General features: G+C 34.8%; 3 protein-coding genes and 1 long non-coding RNA gene across 4 annotated transcripts; 1 reads left to right on the top strand and 3 right to left on the bottom strand.

Annotated features, from left to right (window-relative positions):
- Positions 1-1042: 1042 nt before the first annotated feature.
- On the bottom strand, positions 1043-4026 carry LOC104899517 (gibberellin-regulated protein 12-like). Its single transcript, XM_010686720.3, has 3 exons — positions 3940-4026; positions 3256-3286; positions 1043-1268 (listed from the first exon to the last, which is right to left on the bottom strand). The coding sequence occupies exons 1-3, from the start codon at positions 4024-4026 to the stop codon at positions 1087-1089; spliced, it is 300 nt and encodes a 99-aa protein (XP_010685022.1). The 3' UTR covers positions 1043-1086.
- Positions 4027-5871: 1845 nt separating this feature from the next.
- On the bottom strand, positions 5872-6267 carry LOC104899564 (uncharacterized). The gene has a single exon (XM_010686781.3). The coding sequence runs from the start codon at positions 6265-6267 to the stop codon at positions 5872-5874; it is 396 nt and encodes a 131-aa protein (XP_010685083.3).
- A 3404-nt stretch (positions 6268-9671) lies between these two features.
- LOC104899519 (receptor-like protein 43) lies at positions 9672-13125 on the top strand. Its single transcript, XM_010686721.4, has 2 exons — positions 9672-10723; positions 11556-13125. The coding sequence occupies exons 1-2, from the start codon at positions 9727-9729 to the stop codon at positions 12833-12835; spliced, it is 2277 nt and encodes a 758-aa protein (XP_010685023.2). The 5' UTR covers positions 9672-9726; the 3' UTR covers positions 12836-13125.
- LOC125499551 (uncharacterized) lies at positions 10412-12352 on the bottom strand. The gene is made up of 2 exons (XR_007276450.2): positions 12214-12352; positions 10412-11726 (listed from the first exon to the last, which is right to left on the bottom strand). It is a non-coding gene; the product is annotated as an uncharacterized LOC125499551 (long non-coding RNA).
- Positions 13126-19709: the final 6584 nt, after the last annotated feature.

The following is a 19709-nucleotide window of genomic DNA, read 5'->3' on the forward strand; positions in this document are numbered from 1 at the left end:
ATTCAATAAATTTGGAATAAAAACAACTACCTATTAAACAAAACCATTCCCGCGTGTTATGCACGGATGTAAATCATATCCATATAAAACCTACTTTTTGCTAATAATTACAAGATTAAATTGTCTTTGTCGGAAATGAGTTTGGCTATATAGGAAACATGTTCATGAAAACACTTTCTTTTGATTTTAGCAACATCAACATCTGCTTAAAGTTTGGTTTTGATGTTTCTCCTTATTTTTCTTTTTAGCTTTATTTTCCCACAGTTAACTAGATAGACACTATCCCCTCTCTCCTCTCTACTTTCAAAAACCCTAGCCTCCATTGTTGATTTTTAAAGGGGCTTCCATCGGTTTTTACCGTTGGAAAGCCCCCACCTTTGCTTTTTTATTTGTTTTTAGGTTTCCAATAACGATTTCTCCCTCGAAAGACAGGGTTTTCGATCTCCTTCGTAAAAAGGTTTTTCGATCTCCTTCGAAAGACAAGGTTTTTCGACCTCCTTCGAAAGACAAGGTTTTTCTCCTCTTTTAGAGGGGGAATTTCTACAGGTTACAATCCGGGATACTAGATCTAATGGATTGCCGTGAAATTATTTTGTTGGTGAAGAATTATGCGGGATCACAAAGGTTATCAATTTTTCGAATACGGTCAGATGAATCCGACGGAAATCATCCTTACGACTACAAGGGATCGTTAGATTGTCTCTCCAACAAGGCTGTATTTTCCAGCGATATAAGCGGGAGATGTTCTACATTGCAAGATTTGTTTGACGATCGTAGTTTTTATGAAGGAAAGTTTTGTTTGATTCAACTTATGTATTTGTTTGATTCGATTGCTTATGTAGATGTCGTATGACTTTTTATTAATGAATTAATTTTACTATTCAAAAAAAAAAAAACTAGATAGACACTACAAGGGTGAGAGAGGGAAGGAGGGACAAAAAGAAACTATTGATGCCGAATTCTCACTGTCTATTTATTACTCATAGGTCATTGCATAACAATATTGGTCATGATAACTCTTTTTGCCGAACATTGAACACTAACAATACTAAGCAGATTACAAAAAATGTAACAGAAAAATATAAATCAAGGACATTTAGGCTTTCCTTCCTTTGTTTTCCAGTTATTATAGCATTGACATTCCTCTTTATGCCCATAAGTGCCTGATGGTACGCACAAACATTTTGCACAACACTCATTACAGTATTGCAGACACGGCTTCCTATGATGAGTCGCTGAGCACCTGAAATCACATGCTGCTGGACATTCTGCAGATTTTTAAGGTTCATATTGCATAACAAGAAAAAAGGGTATTAGTGACTGTTTAAATTGGTAGCACGGCCAACTCAGGCAATCACAAATTTAAGTAAATATTGTGACCCTTACAGCTGTTTTATAACGATGAGGTGAAAAGAAAACTTGCGTGGCTAATTGTTCATTGAGTAGAGTACAATTAGTCGAAGTTGTTTATAACTAATTTAAGTTGCGAATCATAAGTGTCGTCATGAGAAAAGGGATGAAAAAAGAGTAAATCACCACATAATTTGTGTTAGTCACTGTAAGCCAAATTTGTTGCATATATTATGTAGTGTAGTGCCCCACCATCCTGTGGTGGAGCACCTGTCATGAGCGCCTCTTTTTTTTGATTTTTTTTAAAAAAAATTGGAGAGGCGTCCACCATGGACGCCCTACCACAAATGGAGGCGACCATGGTCGGCGCCTCACCCTGTGGTGGAGCGCTTGTCGTGGATGCCTCCACCGGTGGTGTGGCGTTCATGGTGGACGCCTTTTTTTTTTAAAAAAAATAAAAAAACAGAGGAGAGAAGAAGGGAGGGGGGAGAGAAGAAGGCGGGTGATGGGAGTGAAGATGGTGGCGGTGATGGGAAGAAGTAACAAAGAAGATGGTGGTGGTGGTGATGGGCATCCATTGATGGTGGTGGACTGGTGGTGATAGGAGTGAAAATGGTGGTGGTGATGGGGTTTGAAGGTTGTGGTGGTGTAGAAGAAGAAGGAAAAGTGAGGCCTGAGGGAAGAGAAAAAAGTGAGAAAATAAATAAAAAGTATAAAAATACAATATCTTATATGTATTTAAGACGTTATTAGAAAATTATAGGGTGTCATTTAGCAACCTAGCCGGTCTTTTGTTCCCTTGTGTTTCACTTCTAAGATATGTTACTTTCATGACTTTATCAATCTTGAGAATGGGTATTACATTATCGAACCTAGTTCATTGCAAGTCAAAACATATATCATTCTCATAAGATTTTTTTCGCTTATTGCTCATCTGCAACATTCTCTCTAAATGAGCGATTAGCAAAAAATAATTTTAAGTATACCATATATTCAAATGTATAATAATATCAATTGTAATTGTAAGACACTAACATAAAAGAAGACATGTTATTGTAGAAGTTTCAACTAATAAACAAAAAAGTATTTTCAAGAAAGAATCTCCAATAATTCTAGTAGGATGTAAAAGGTTATCTATATATAAATATACTAAAAGACATTTGCATTAAAGAAATGGTGTCACATGACACTCTCTTATATGTATGTGACACTTGACAATATACTCAACCTTCTAATACACATGTTTATGATCTCATTTGAAAATATTAACAATGTGTAGCTATCAGGAATCGCACACATGACATTTGAAATGAAATCTGAGAGTTTAACCATCAATCCACTACATTTTTAATGTTTAATGTTTCAAAGTAAAACATAATAAACTCTTATAATTATATGTGACTATAAAGATATTGACAAGCCTTTTAATCTCGAACACTTCTATCAAGGTAAAAACCTTATCTTATCCCAAATCTATTAAAATTGCTATTCCTATCCCTAATTCCTTAGAAGTTTATTTTTAAACAACTTATCATGTCATAGCTTTCATTTTTCAATTTTGCACTAGATAGAAAATTACGTAAAGCTAATAAAAACAATTATAAAATTTATGAATGATAATATATTTGATAATTGTAACTGACTCGTGGCATCGTCCAGATGAAAATACTAGTTATTATTTCTATGAGGTGTTGTGTAAGGGCCTAATCTATTCGACATAAAACAACTCAACTAAACTAAACTGATTGAAACTGAACTGAACTGAATTAAATTAAATTGAACTGAACTGATTGGAACTGAACTAAACTGAACAGATTGCAACTGAACTAAACTAAAAATAAGTTGGGGATACCAGACCCTAACAAGAAAAAAAAGCATTAACTTTTGGGAAATGATAGCACATACCATCTTTTGTCAACGAACCTTCACCACCAGCCTAATAATATAAGATGAATAAAAGAAATAAGGAAAAGTCAACATTAATTAAGATGGATCAATACCTATGAAAAAAGATAACCATATCTCATTACACAGCTTCGATCACCCAATGCTTATAAATATATGATGAAATGTAATGAAATATGATCTTTAGGAGTATTAAACATTATAATGATGTACGCGATCATAACTTTGATATATTTGAAATCTATATAAAAAAGGGCAGAATTGGCCTCAACACCATGAACTAACTCATGCACCCAACACCACCAACTATGACTAATAGGCTAAATAGCACCAATTACGGAGGTGAAATGCAGTTTGTACCATCATAATCCACCGTCTTTGACAACATTTTAGGCTTCCGTCCTCATTTATGGTACGGAATGCACCCCACCGCATAATTGGTGTTGTTTAGGCTACTAGTTGTAACTCGTAGTTAGTGGTGTTGGGTGCACCATAGTTATAATTCAGGGTGTTGAGACCCATTTTGTCTATAAACAATCAAATTAAAGATATTTTAATGATTTATTTTCGTTGCTTATCCAATTAAATCTAGGAGAGTCAACAACTATTTTAAGCATAAGAAATTACTAGCAAACAAAAAATTTACGAATCAGCAAAATTGATGAGTAAGATGTTCAAACTTACCATAGAAACTTCTATGATCATCATGGACACAAGGAGAAGTAGCATCAACTTAATACTACTATTAGAACAAGACATGTATGTGGCCATACTTCGACTATCAATGATTAAACGTATAGTTCTTTATTCTTGTTCTTGTTGATGATTCATTTGATGCTATTAGCTGCCTCTTATATAGATGACATCTGAACTTGTTGGAGGAAATTCTTGTAAAAAAAAATGATATGAGAATGCAATCAAGAAAAGGCATTTCAAGTTGTTATTTGTGTTACATGCATTTGGAAAGTTTGGATATCCTTCCTACCTTCTTTAGGAAATATATATCAAACAAAATCAAGTTACATATTTTATGCCTAATATGATCGAATTAAGATTTTTACATATGGAAAGTAGAGTTTTGTAATACTTCATGTAGGGGTGAAAGTTCGGTGTACTGATTACACTTGAGCCTAAGCCAATTCGATCCGAACAAAATCAAGTACTACTTGGTCTAGTGGTTTGGTTTGTATCTCACAACCTTGAGGTTGTGAGATCAAATCCCACTAGATCGACACTTTAGGAATGGGGATTCCCCCTTACCATTCCCCCTACTTCCAATGGGCCTTGCCTGCAAACCCGAGCTGGGTTGACCTGTGCGAGGTTCCGGTCCGGTTAGGGCACCTTCTCCTTACCTTTATAAAAAAAAACATTAAAAAATTCGATCCGAACAAAATATGGATTTAAAAATTTCAATCTAAATCTAAACAATTAGAGTTTGAATCCGATCCAACTGAATCAGAATTTTCAAACTTTAAATTGGATCCGATTCGAAAATTCGGTTTTTTGAAACTTTATTTTTTTTGAAATAAATTAGGCGTGAAAAGCCGACAACAACAACCCAATAGATTTACAATTTAGAAATTCATAATTCATTACAAACCCCATTGTCCAATAATAAACTAATAACAAACTCATAAGCCATAATTCATTACAGCATAACGTAACAGGATACATGGGGTTTAGTTCAACAATACACAATAGGTTCAGTTCAACAACAAAGAATACAACAATACTTAAGCATTAGGCATTTATTTTAAAAAAAACAGTTAAGTACTTAAGCCCAGAATTCACACAATACAACTATACAAGTCATAGTACAAGGCATAATATTACTATTCGGTTATATTGGATTTTCAAATCCAATTACCCTCAATCCAATCCGATCTAAAGATTCATTTTTTTAAATATCTCAATCCGAATCCAATCCAAACACAGCTCGATTGCGACCTGAATTACTAATTTAGATTAGATTGGGTTTCAGTTTTTATTCGAATAACTTTCACCCCTAACTTCATGTGGTAACAAATCTCGCATACTTGCTGTCTTAATAATTTATCTATCAACATTGTACCAAAACAAAATTCAGAAGTGACACGTGTCTGCCAATTAAATCTTTTCGTGAAATATTTTGGGAACAAAAATTACATTATACGTACTAAAACAAAAACCAAAAGTGACATGTGTCATGCTTTCAATTAAAACTTTCCCGCCTAAATTTTCGTGAGATATTTCGAGGAAATTCTATTACAAACAAGCTTTTTTTTTTTAAATCCTATATATATTTTTTGAATTATATTCTATAAAGTAATTTAGTATTAAAATATACAAATTTAATTAGTAAGTTAACATATAATATATGTCGAGTTAAGCTCGGATCGACAACTAGTATCTGATGCCAATAGCGTACTTACAGAAGAATTAATTCAAGAAGCAAACTTGTCTGGTTCTATGGACAAGCTAAGTAATTTTTTTAATAAAGGAAGGATTGATTTTTTTCCACCGATTGATAAGTAAGAGCACCTTTAGTGGTGATTGAAAACAAAGATCAAGTGGATGATCTTAAAAAAATGCTCTTGATGGTGATTTTTTTTTGACGAGAAAATAGAGCCCATATTATTAATCAGAACTAGCAGAAAAATCTGCCATTACAGCAGCTTGGGCCTCAGGAGGATACTCCTCCAGCCATACCCGTAGGCCTTCAAAGTTACAACTCAATTTGGCTAAAACATGGGCCACCCCATTTCCTTCTCGCTTAACAAAAGAAAAAGAAACACAAAGATATTGGCTAGCTAAGACATGGATATCATGTAATATACTCCCAAGAGTCGAAGTCTCCTGCCTTCTTTTCATCAGCTTGGAATAAACCGAAAGGTTGTCCATTTCGATCACCAAGCTAGTAAACCCCACTTTCATTGCTTTCATCAACCCATGTCTCACTGCTAGAGCCTCCGCCATAATCACTTCCATCTCTCCCTCCACTCGCATGCACGTGGCAGCTACAACCTCCTCCATACTATCACTCACAACTCAGACAAAGCCCATACCAGCCTCCTTGAACATGGCTGCATCCGTGTTCACTTTATACACACCTACCAATGGAGGTTTCCATACCTTGTTGACTGGAGGCTTCGCTCTCGACAGCTTCTCCTCAGCCGCAAACTCACACTCCCCAATAATCTCCAGAGCTTTATGGATCACATTCTCAACCCCCTTTTTCCTTTGGTCGAACACCCACGCATTCCTTCTTAACCATATGCCCCAGCACAAGCTCCAGAAAATGGTCCACCAATCCATATCACGCATCTTTGTTCGAAGAGAGTTACACCATGCCATGAACGAGCTTGATTCATCCCCTACAAATTCCAGCCGAAGAGGTGATAAATACCATATACGTTTTACTTCCGCGCACGTTACAAGGGCTTGTAACACTGATTCCTCTCGCTCGCCACACATGTGACAACACTTCTCCACCTCCACTCCCCTCTTCACCAATATTGCACGCTCACTGCTAGCCCTTCATTAACCGCCCTCCAAGCGAAATGCTTGATATTCTGAGGTAAGGTTGCCCCCCATATATCTGCCCACTCGAACTTGTCGTGACTTATTGAGGGAAAAAAATACACGGGGTGAGTGAAATAATGAATAAGATTGTAGGATGAGATATGCCAAATGTCACATTTTGACTGGATTTTAAAATATAGTAATTGTTATAAAATTTGCAACGGTTTTATTCTAGAAAATACAAAGTGAAAAAAAAAATACCAATAGCTCTATTTTAACGAGCTCTATAAATAGAGACCCATTTTGCTATATTTTGGATAAAAAAAATTTCCAACTATTTACTGATTTTCTCTCATTTTGCTTATTTTATATGAATTATCTTTCATTATTACATTTCAAAAAAAAAAAAAAAAGAGAGAGAGAAGTAGTTGGATGGGTCAAAAAGTAAGAGAGAAAGAGGAAAAGTTAGTCAGGATGATTTTTTTTTGTTCATGGTTAAGAGGATATGTGGGAAAAGATTGTGAGATGTTATTTTTTAGAGAGAGAAAGTTAGAAAGAGAGTGGGGTGATCTTTGTTTAAGATCATCAATAATGGTGCTCTAATATGATCACATACACTAAATAAAAGTAATATCTCTATTATATAAGTCAAGGGGGAGTAATGCATGGTGTCCCCTTTTGAATTTATATATCCACCCCTTCACAACATTAAATCATTATACACATAAACTTACCAAAAAAAATCAACCACATCTCTATTAAATTCAATCAACTCATATAATTGTCAATCACATAAATTTGCCAATAAAAAAGATTCAATCAAATTAAATTTAGATCCAATCAACTAAAATAAAATTCGTAATCAAGAACTTACCAAAAATTAATACCACAAACAATGAAAAAAAAAAAGACATTCTCATTACAAAGACAACTCATATACAAAATTAATCACAAATACAAATTCCAAAAAAAATTCAGTTTTTTCATTACTTGCATATGCAATTTTGTCACTTATAGTTATTTTAAAATTTTAGATACTATTTGTAAGTATTTAAATACTTCTTACTCAGCGAATGAAGGTGAACATAGATACATACTTTCATAATTTTATTTTTCATTTCTTTTAATACCGCATAATAGTTATTCCTAAAATATCACCGCACACATAGCGTGCAGAAAAAGATAGTATTCACATAACAAGCTCCGCTCCTTTATTTTCTCTATTTCGTCTCTTAAAAGTTAAAACCCTAGTCTTCTACACATATATCGGAGCTATAGCCATCTTATTCAGCGATAGTAATAAGGGCATGTTCTCCCCAACTTATTTTCATTTCATTTTATTTCAGTTTAGTTCAGTTAAGTTCAGTTCAGTTTTAGAGAGAGAGAGAATTTATGGATGAATAACAGTACTATGCTCCGAAAAACGTACCTTTCTCCTGATTTCAAGGACTATTTATAGTGTCTGAAATGACTGATGTACCTTGATGCCACCCTAATTTGGGAGCATCTGATTGGCTAAGCAATAATGTTGGGACACGTGGCAAGTGCTGATTGGAGAGGACACCTCACCCCTTTTACACAGAAATGTGTTTTACCTCTACTGGGCCTAAGTACAATTTTGGGCCAGAAGAAGCGTTTTAGTACATCTTTTTCTTAGAAAAGTGTACTTTAGTCCATACTATGACCCATGTATTTGATCAGAATAGGATAGTGCTACTTGTAGGGCTGTGATGGAACCACGTGTCATATTTTATAGTCGTTGATTTTTAGGCTACAACAGGTATATCAAGTAATTTTCTAAATTAAACATAGGTGTGAATTAAATATCCATTTTTCCCGTTGTGGCCCTACTTCCAAACTTCAAAAAGTTACATGTGGTACGTAGAACATTACCGGAGTGAGGACAAAGTCTTACTAGAATTTCATAATTGTCCACAATTACAATTTACAAATTTTGACATAAATTCTATAATAGGAGTACAAGTTCAGCATAAAATCCACAATTACAAATTTTGACCAACAAAATTATCTCTCCTAGAATTCCATATCCACCTGCCACCACTACTCATGGACTATGAACATTTGTTGATATTCGGAGACCAATAAGGCAATAATCCCTTTACAATTAGACAATTAGTTACACATACAAATACAATGTGAAAAGTTACTCGTATAATGTGAAAGGATTTTCCTTTCATTTCATTTCTTAACCATACTTCCATAAAAATTAATTACCCTCTCTTATTTTTATTAGCTTATATTTACTTCTTTGGACATAGAATATCAGAAGAAATAGACATGTGTATTACAGAAGGGAGAAGAAAGTATAAATTTATTGTATATTGTATTAAAGTTAATATTGTTAGTCAAGAGAAATAGATTGAGAAGGTAAAGATAATCATGTAAAATTGGTGAGACTTTTTTTAAAAAAAATGGATAAACCAATACTCACTTCTTTACCTACTTCTTTAAACACAGAGTTTTAAGAGAAATAAGTATGTGGGATATAGAAGGGAAAATAATTATTACTTTATTGTAAAGATAATGATATAGATACTTTTTCCAGAGCAAGATCATAATGTAAAATTGCAAGATCATAATGTAAAATTGGTAGGACCATTCCAACAACATAAATATGAATAGGAGAAACTAAAACAAGGCTAATTGACTACCAATGATGTCTTGGCTTAATGGTTAAGATTGAGGTGTTGTAAACGATAGGTCACAGGTTCATTGGCCAAATTGGTAAAAAAAAACTGTAGGTAAACTAATAAAAACTGAAAGAAATAAATGACAATCAAAAATAAAAGTGGGAATAACAAAAATAATTACTTGACACTTTGTTGACTAAAGAACTTATTGGAGTATTACTGTAGCAAATAGCAATTTAGCATTATCTCCATTGTGGTGATCATCCACCTTTAAATAACCCACGACATGACTAGATGACCCAACTAAAACAAAAGAAAAATGAGAATCCTCCTTGGTTTCCTGCTCCTTTACCTCCTTCACATCAACTTGATAGATAGCAAACCATTACAAGATGAACAAAAAGTCTTACTGAGCATAAAATCCTCCATTACAGACGATCCACAGAACACTCTTTCTTCATGGAACACCACAACTAACCACTGCACTTGGCCCTTCGTTACTTGCTCTCATTCTCCCACTAGTACTAGTACAGTCATTTCTCTCGACATCTCCAGCTTAAACCTCACTGGAATTCTCTCTCTTTCTAATATAAGCTTACTCACCAACCTACAAAAACTCTCAGTTGCAGACAACTATTTCTCTGGCTCAATCCCACCTTCTCTTTCACTTCTATCAAACCTCCGATATCTCAACCTTTCTGATAACATCTTCAATGGCACCTTCCCTTCTCTATCATCGGTTAAAAGGTTAACTATCCTCGACGTTTACAACAACTACCTCACTGGCTTTCTCCCTTTATCCGTCATTAATATGTCGGAGCTTCGGCACCTTGACCTTGGTAGCAACTACTTTTATGGCAAGCTTCCTTCAGGGTATGGTCAATTGAAAAATCTTAAAAATTTTTACGTGGATCAGAACAATCTTGTGGGTGAAATTCCACCAGAGTTGGGGAAACTTGAGAAGCTTGATTCTTTGTTTCTTTGGTCCAATTATTTTTCAGGGGATATTCCCTCCGAATTAGGTTCTTTGAAGACCTTGATATCTATGGATTTGTCAAACAATACGTTATCTGGTGAAATCCCACGCTCTTTTTCTCTTCTCAAGAAGTTGAACTTTTTGAATCTTTTTCAGAACAAGTTACAAGGGGTTATACCAGAGTTTATTGGAGATTTGCCGGAGTTGGGAATTCTTCAGCTGCGGGAGAATAACTTCACTGGAAATATCCCGAAAAATTTGGGGATTAATGGAAAGTTGCAAGTGATAGACTTGTCGTATAACCGCCTTACTGGGAGTCTAGGGAGCAAGAAACTTGCAGGTACATACAAGCTAATTGAATATTGAAAACATTCCTTATATGCTTAAATAATAAACAAAATAGAACTTTTTTTATAAGAATTTGCCGATAGAGATAATACCTATAAAACACAAGTTTTTTTAAAAAAAGGAAGTTATAAATTTTTGTTGTCTGAAAAGACCTATTAAAATAGTTCCGGTTGTTAATAATAACCATTTTATGAATTTTCGGTGAAAACACCAAATTTTAATACGTGTTTTTAGAAAAAAAAAAATTTATTAGGTTCTTCCCTACCAAACTTGTGTTTTACTAGGTAATTTTTGCAAAAAAACACAAGAAAAATTATTTTTATAAGTCAACCTTTGCATGTTTTTCCCATTTTGAGTCTACCTTTTTTATTATCCTTGATTAAGTTAGGCTTGTATGTCCGTTTTCTTCTATTAAGTTTTAACCTGTTTATAACTAGTTTAGTAGGTTACTTATGATACATGTTACAATTTACCTTCTTCTAAAACAGACGAGGGTAGGACACTGTAACACGTATCATAAGTAACCTATTGAACAAGTTACAAACAAGTCAAAACTCAATAGAAGAAAATAGACATACAAGCCTAACTCGATCAAAGATAATCGAAAGATAGACTTAAAATGAGAAAATCGTGCAAAAATTGACTTATTGAAAATAATTTTTCCAAAAAAATATGTTGCATGTAAAATACTGAGGTTGTATAATACTTAAACTAACAAGGAATTCATCAAAGATCGATGATTTGATTGTCAATATCTAGTCTACTCCCTCTTTCGGTTCCACTAGGCCATCTCATACTTGAAGAATTTTTTTCTTTTGTCTCAGGAAACAGATTAAATGGCACCATAAAAGCATCCATTTGCAGTTCGACAGAAATCGCAATCCTTGATATATCCAACAATTTTTTGACCGGTGAAATTCCTGACTGTCTTGGAGATACTAGCACTCAGCTCATTGCGTTGAATCTCCAAGCAAATATGCTCACTGGTACAATACCTACAAATTTCACAAAGTGTGATTCTTTGAAGTATCTAGATTTGAGTTACAATCAATTAGAAGGGGTTGTGCCTAAGTCTTTGTCCCAATGTCAAAACTTAAGCTTTTTAAATCTCGAGAACAACATGCTCAAAGATAAATTTCCCTCATGGCTAGAAAGCCTTCCGCAACTGCAAGTTCTTAGCTTGAGTTACAATAGCTTTCACGGTCTTCTTCTAACTAGCTCATCAAAGGTTAAGCATCCATTTCCGAAGATACAAATTTTCGACCTCTCTAACAATAAGTTTTGCGGGGAACTGCCAATAAGTTACATAAAAAATTTTGCTGCCATGATGGATATGAATGACTCTTCTAGGCTTGGAAACCCACAATACATGGGAAATGGCTTTGTACATTACCATGACTTACGACTTTATGAGTTAGACTACTTGTATTCCAGTGTATTGACATTCAACCGATTAAAACAAAAATATACTAAAATCATTACCTCTATGGTGATTTTTGATGTGTCCAACAACAATTTCAAAGGAGAGATTCCTGATTCTATAGGACAATTGCTCGCGCTCCGGGGCCTTAACTTCTCACATAACCATCTCACTGGGCACATCCCTCCATCCATCGGAAAGTTGTCCTTGCTCGACTTTTTGGACCTTTCCTCAAATAGACTCACTGGTCGTATCCCTCAAGAATTGGTTAGTATAACATTTCTTGAAATTTTCAATGTTTCTAAAAACCTATTGGAGGGGTCTATACCTCATGGTAACAACTTTGATACGTTCTTAGCTGATTCGTACATGGAGAATCTTGGATTGTGTGGACAACCATTGGCCGAGTGTAGACCTAATCGCTCACCATCTACAGACAACACCAAAGATGATAGAGATGCTTCTGACAATGATGGAAATGCATTATCCATGTGGGAAACCATAATAATGGGCTTTGGTAGTGGTATGATAGTAGGGGTGGCTTGGGGATACCATATGCTCTCAGTTGGAAAGCCCTATTGGTTTATTTGGTTAGCTCATAAGATGGAATTGGCTTTGCTTGATTGGTGTGAACCGATTTGTAGAAGAGGAACAAGAACAAGAACAAGAGCAAGAAGAAACTAAGATATCCAAGTGTTGTGCAATATAATGATGGAGGAATTGATTAAAATGTTTTAGCATATAGAAAGATCTAAGTTGTATAGTATATATCATGACACGTGTTCTAACATATGGCATGATTTACTTTCTGCATGATGTAGTTAGTGTTTGAATGATATAGTGAGTTTTTGCTTGATATAGTGTGTGTTTAAATGATATAGTGAGTTTCTGCATGATATAGTGTCTGAATGACATAATGAGTTTATGTATGATATAGTGTATGTATGAATGATATAGTGAGTTTATGTATGATATATATAGTGTATGTGTCTAAATGATATAATGAGTGTCTGAATAATATAGTGAGTTTCTGCATGATATAGTGTGGGCCTGAATGATATAGTGGATTTTTGTATAATATCGTGGGTTTATGCATGATATAGTGGATTGCTTAGTAATGATACGTTGTTTTGCCTAGTGCACACTATTGTTAACGTAAACCGGGTCCACACAAGTCAGATTACATATAAAAAAAAAGAAGTGTTTTCATTTATTTCATAACATAGAAAATATCATTTTTCCATAATATACCACAAAAAAAGATGTCCCGAAATAATTTTATTTTCGGCATTTTTCTATCATTCATCCCCTAACCTAAACATAATAACTCCCCACCCTTTCTCAAACTTCCTTTCAAGAGTAATTCCCTAGGAAGAGACCACATACTTCTTTTACTGTTTTGCGGAAAATGGGCCGACGGAGTCCGATTGACTATTGTAATACCTTTTCGGAAGCGGAACGGCCCAACGAGTCAAACTCACTGCTATGCTGTGATGTATAGGCGTTTTTGGCCATCCGGGACCGTTTAAGGCCCGAAATCAGCTTTTTAATTATTTCCGAATTTAATTATTTCCTTAATTTTGTTTTAGGGTTTTGCTTAACGTATTTAAACATTATTAGGTCAATGTTTGGAGGGAGTTTTTGACTTTTAATAATATCACAGAGTTTATACTCTTTCTAGTGGATTCCGGAGTTTCTACAGATTCATCGCTTGTGAATCTGCTTGTTCTTAATTCGAGATTAGTGCTTGCTAATCTCCATAGTTTCCGACTGCGTCAGAATTCAACAAAATTAATATGAACATACTTCAGTTTAGAACATTAAAAATCAATATTCGGTTACAAAATTAAAAAAAAAAATTGATTTTGATTTTTAATGCAAAAGTCACAAAAAGAAAAAAAAAAATGGAAAACCATGAACAGTAAATTATCCTACCTAACACCTAGATGGAACCATGAAAAATGATCTTTGTGTTGAGAAACAGTGGAATGAACAATTCCACTGTTTACATATGTGTGAAGTCCACTGTTCACATATGTGTGAAGTCCATATTTCCTGCGTGCATTTAATGCATGTCAGGTAATTTTTCCGTGTTGAAAACTTTACAATTGTGCACAGTAGAAAACTTTGCTTATAAATACATCGATGTAAGAAATCAGTTTACACATCAATGCAATACAATACTCTCTGATATATTTACATAACTTCTCTCTCTCTATTTCTCACAACACGTTATCAGCACGAGTGTTCTACCGGAAATTTTTTTTAAGGTATCTTTAAAATTTTTACATCCATTTTTTTTTAAGTTTAAATTTTTTTTTCAACCCAACCCTTTTACTACCCGAACATGGACCAACAAAGTAACGGGATTAACATTGTTTTACACAATGTCTCTGTCTCGGGTATTTATTTTTGGATAGAGCGAAACAATGTGCCATTCACTACCAACCCAGCGAGGGGAACTGTAATACAGCCCCGACCCAGTAACCGTAACAACGGTACAAATACTCATACCAAAAAAACCCACAAACCCCTGTTCCCAACACCAATAATAACCCCCTATACAACCAGCTGAAAATCAACCTCCGCCAGTAATAAAAGAGATAGAGATGAACAGGAAGAAACTAGTAGTAAACGTCACCATACTACTAACGCAGAAAACAAATAATTTTAACGCCACCTTCATGGAGGGCAAGGACATTTTATTTACGTTATTTTATTTTATCTGCTCTTAAACCGCCTATATGGACAGGTTAATTTTTTTTATTGCCACCTATATGGACGGCCTAGTGAAGTGATAGCATTATTATGTCTTATATGTGCAATAATGTCGTATGTATGCAGGGAACAAGCATTCAGAACATTATTATATATTATTGTCTCTAATCTTCTACTTTTTTGCATTTATAGTTACATATATTATATTACCAATTTACTAGCATGCTCTAATATATATTTGTCAATATTAGAATTTTATTGCGTTGTATTTTTTTAACTGTATATGAACTGCACAGTTAGGGATAACCCTCTATAAAAGCGGATTACCATCCCCATTTTCACCACATATCCCTTATCTTCTTCCGATTTTTTCTTCTCTAAACCCACAAATTTTTTTCCTTCTTCCTCAACCTTCCGGCCACCATGTTTAACGCCGACGACAACCGTCCTCCACCCTCATCTTCTCTTTTGAAGAGGATTTTAGGAAAATAAAACTCTACTTATTTCTTATAGCCGGTTTCTTTTTCCTCCTCATGGCATTAATGATATATCTCCTAATACATAAGTAAGAGACAAAAAAAATTTCCCCCCGGAAGAATGGTGAAAAATGCACATGAATATCAATTTTTTTTGTTTTAAGTGCATTTAAGTTTTTTTGTTTATTCACTTGTTGTATTTTGTTTCTATTTTTGGTATTTTCTTGTTTTTTTTGCTTAGCTTCATTATTGTTGTACGCTATTTTTAGTTTTTTTTTGTTTGTATTATTTATCTATAATAATAATGATATAAATCAGGGGGAGATATATATATGTGATTTATCATCATTACTAATTTCAAATATTTACCTATTTGTAGTCAAAAGAATGGGAGATCTAGTGAAAAGACAATTTAACATACTAGATCTATCTGGGCAAAAGTTTTTAGAATGGACGGTGGACGCCCAAATGAATTTAAAGGCCCAAGGACTGGAACATACAATTAAAGATGTGACAACCCAACAAGGGGATGCAACTACAACAGCCGCATCAGTTAAAATTGCGACTGTACAAGAAAAGGCAAAAGCCTTAGTCCTCCTAAGACATCATTTACATGAAAGTTTAAAAAGTGAATATCTACTTGTGGATGATCCAAAAGAACTATGGGATAGCCTAAATGAAAGATATGGGCATCACAAAAATGTGCTTCTCCCAAAGGCACATTATGACTGGACCAATCTGAGGTTCCAGGATTTTAAAACGGTCAGTGATTACAATTCAACATTGTTTAGAATTGTATCATTGTTAAGATATTGTGATCATCCCATCACAGAAGAGCAAATGATAAACAAAACGCTCTCCACTTTCCACGCCTCTAATATCATATTGGCAGAACAATACAGGTTCAGAGCTTTCAAAAAGTACTCTGAGCTAATCTCAGTACTACTTGTGGCTGAACAAAATAATAATCTTTTGCTGAATTTCAGAATCTTAGACCTACGGGGTCTTCAGCCACTCATGAGATAAATGCAATAGAAAGCTCTAATCCACCAGAAGCAAATGCTATACATAGTGGTGGACGCGGTAATTACAACGGTCGTGGGAGAGGACGTGGTAATTACCGTGGCCGAGGGCGTGGACGTGGAAGAGGCCGATTTTCCCCAAGAAATAATAATTTTAAACATTCTGATAAAAATTGGGGACAATCATCTGGAAATCAGAGGCAGACGTCCTATAAAGGAAATGATACTTGCCATAGATGTGGCATGACTGGGCACTGGGGCCGCACATGTCGTACTGCCAAACATTTGGTAGATCTATATCAAGCTTCAATAAAAAACAAAGGAAAAAATGCTGAAGCAAACTTTGTTAATGAAGCCACTACATCCATGCCCAGCCTTGATGTTTCAGATTTTTTTATGGATGATGCTGAAGTTGAAAATAATTTGTTTAGATCACAATCGATTAATGTGCTTAGTTTATTTAACTGCTTCAATATCCACTTTCATGTATTTGTTCCTTATTATTAATAAAAAATACTATTTTTCTTATACTAATCATCGTATTTATTATTTATGAAGATATGAATTCATCAGAAGTTGGAACAAAGAACAATGTCTCCTGGACAGTGGGACAACACACACCATATTGAAAAATAAAGAGTATTTTTCAAAACTTACAATATTCCAAGCAAATGTTAGTACAATTTCTGGGACAGCCAAGCTAATTGAAGGCTCTGGAAAAGCTTGCATTATATTTCCAAATGGGACAAAATTGATAATTAATGACGCATTATATTCGAGTAAATCTCGAAGGAACCTCATAAGTTTCAAAGATGTACGTCAGAATGGTTACCATTTGGAAACAATGACGTGAACAAAGAGGAATTCATATGCCTAACGGCAGAGAGAAAACGGCAAGAAATACATCTATGAAAAATTGCCAGCAATTTCCTCGGGACTATATCGCATAGATATACGTCCGATTGAAATTAATATGATATCTAACCAGAAGTTAGATAATAGAAAATCATTTACTCTATGGCATGACCGATTAGGCCATCCTGGCACAGGAATGATGCATAGAATCATTGAAAACTCAAATGGACACTCTATAAAGAATGTCAAAATTCCTCGGTCAAATGAATTAACATGCTCTGCATGCTCACTTGGCAAATTGATAATCAGACCATCTATAAATAAGATTGCCACTGAATCTCCAATGTTTTTAGAAAGAATTCAAGGAGATATTTGTGGGCCTATTCATCCTGCATGGGACCATTTCGTTATTTCATGGTATTAATTGATGCCTCTACTCGATGGTCACATGTGAGCCTTCTGTCAAGCAGAAATGTTGCATTTGCAAAACTTTTGGCTCAAATAATTCGATTAAGAACTCAATTCCCAGATCATACAATAAAGAAAATAAGATTAGACAATGCTGGGGAATTTACATCCCAAACATTTAATGACTATTGCATGTCTATTGGGATTATTGTTTGAGCACCCTGTACCTCATGTACATACACAAAATGGTCTTGCTGAATCATTATCATTAATTAATTGAGGTCAAAATTGCCATCTACTACTTGGGGTCATGCTTATTACTATGTCGACATGCATATGATAAGATTAAGGCCGACAGCCTATCACAAATTCTCACCATTACAATTAGTATCTGGTCGAGAACCGAATATCTCACATTTGAGAATTTTTGGGTGCGCTGTACATGTACCTATTGCTCCCCCCAACGTACTAAAATGGGTCCACAAAGAAGGAGGATATATGTTGGATTTGAATCTCCATCAATTATCAAATATTTAGAGCCAACAACTGGTGATCTATTTACGGCTCGATTTGCCGACTGTCATTTTAATGAGTCGGTATTCCCATCCTTAGGGGGAGAGAAAGTGGACCCACAAAATATAAATCGGAAATTACATGGAACGCATCGCAAATGTCGTTTCTGGACCCGAGAACAAATTCATGTGAACAAGAAGTCAAGAAAATTGTTCATCTGCAAAGTATTGCAAACCAATTGCCAGATGCATTCACAGATTCTAAGAAAGTGACAAAGTCACATGTACCTGCTGCGAATGCTCCGGAACGGATTGAAATTCCTAATGACAATAAGGCAATTGAAAATGAGTCAATAGCACGTCGAAAACGTGGCAGACCACCCGGTTCTAAAGATTTAAAACCGAGAAAAATGAAAAGGCAAGGGGAGACAACGAACGAAATTAATATAAATCTCCCAACAGAGCATGATGAAAACAAAAATGAAGAAAAACGTGTTCCAGAAGAAAAGGAACATGAAAGCGTAGACAACAATGAAACTTCAATTAATTATGTTTCTACAAAGAGACAATGGAATCGAAAAGATGTTGTCTTGAATGAAATTTTTGCTTACTCGATAGCGGTTGAAATGACATACGATGAAAATGATGTAGAGCCAAATACAGTTGATGAATGTCGCCGTAGAAAAGATTGGCCAAAATGGAAAGAGGCAATTCAAGCAGAATTGAGATCACTTGAAAAACGTGAAGTATTCGGTCAAATAACCCAAATACCAAAAGGTGTAAAACCAGTTGGGTACAAATGGGTATTCGTGAGAAAACGAAATGAGAAAAATGAGGTTACTAGATATAAGGCAAGATTAGTAGCCCAAGGCTTTTCGCAAATGCCAGGGATTGATTATGATGAGACATATTCTCCAGTAGTCGATGCAACTACACTAAGATTTCTGGTAAGTTTATCAGTTTCGAAAGGATTGCAAATGAGATTGATGGATGTAGTGACCGCATATTTGTATGGCTCACTTGACACAGATATTTATATGAAAGTTCCTGAAGGACTAAAACTACCAGAAAATTGCATGCCCAAAGAGATGTTCTCAATAAAATTGAGAAAATCACTCTATGGGTTAAAACAATCTGGAAGAATGTGGTATAATCGTCTTAGTGAATACCTATTGAAAGAAGGATTCAAAAATAATCAAATCAGTCCCTGTGTTTTCATTAAGCGATCTAAATCAGGATTCGCGATCATTGCTGTATATGTCGATGATTTGAACATTATCGGAACTCCTAGAGAACTTGAAGCGACTGCAAAATACTTGATGAAAGAATTTGAGATGAAAGATCTCGGGAAGACAAAATTTTGCCTTGGCCTGCAAATGGAACATCTAAGAAATGGGATTTTTGTCCATCAATCAAACTATACAGAAAAAATCCTGAAACGTTTTTCATGGACAAAGCCCACCCAATAAGTTCTCCAATGGTAGTGCGTTCCCTGAATGAGAAAGATGATCCATTCAGACCAGAGAAGAGAACGAGGAGATTCTTGGTCCTGAAGTACCATATCTAA

Source organism: Beta vulgaris, chromosome 7 (genome assembly GCF_026745355.1).
Source record: "Beta vulgaris subsp. vulgaris cultivar EL10 chromosome 7, EL10.2, whole genome shotgun sequence".
Lineage (NCBI taxonomy): Eukaryota > Viridiplantae > Streptophyta > Magnoliopsida > Caryophyllales > Amaranthaceae > Beta > Beta vulgaris.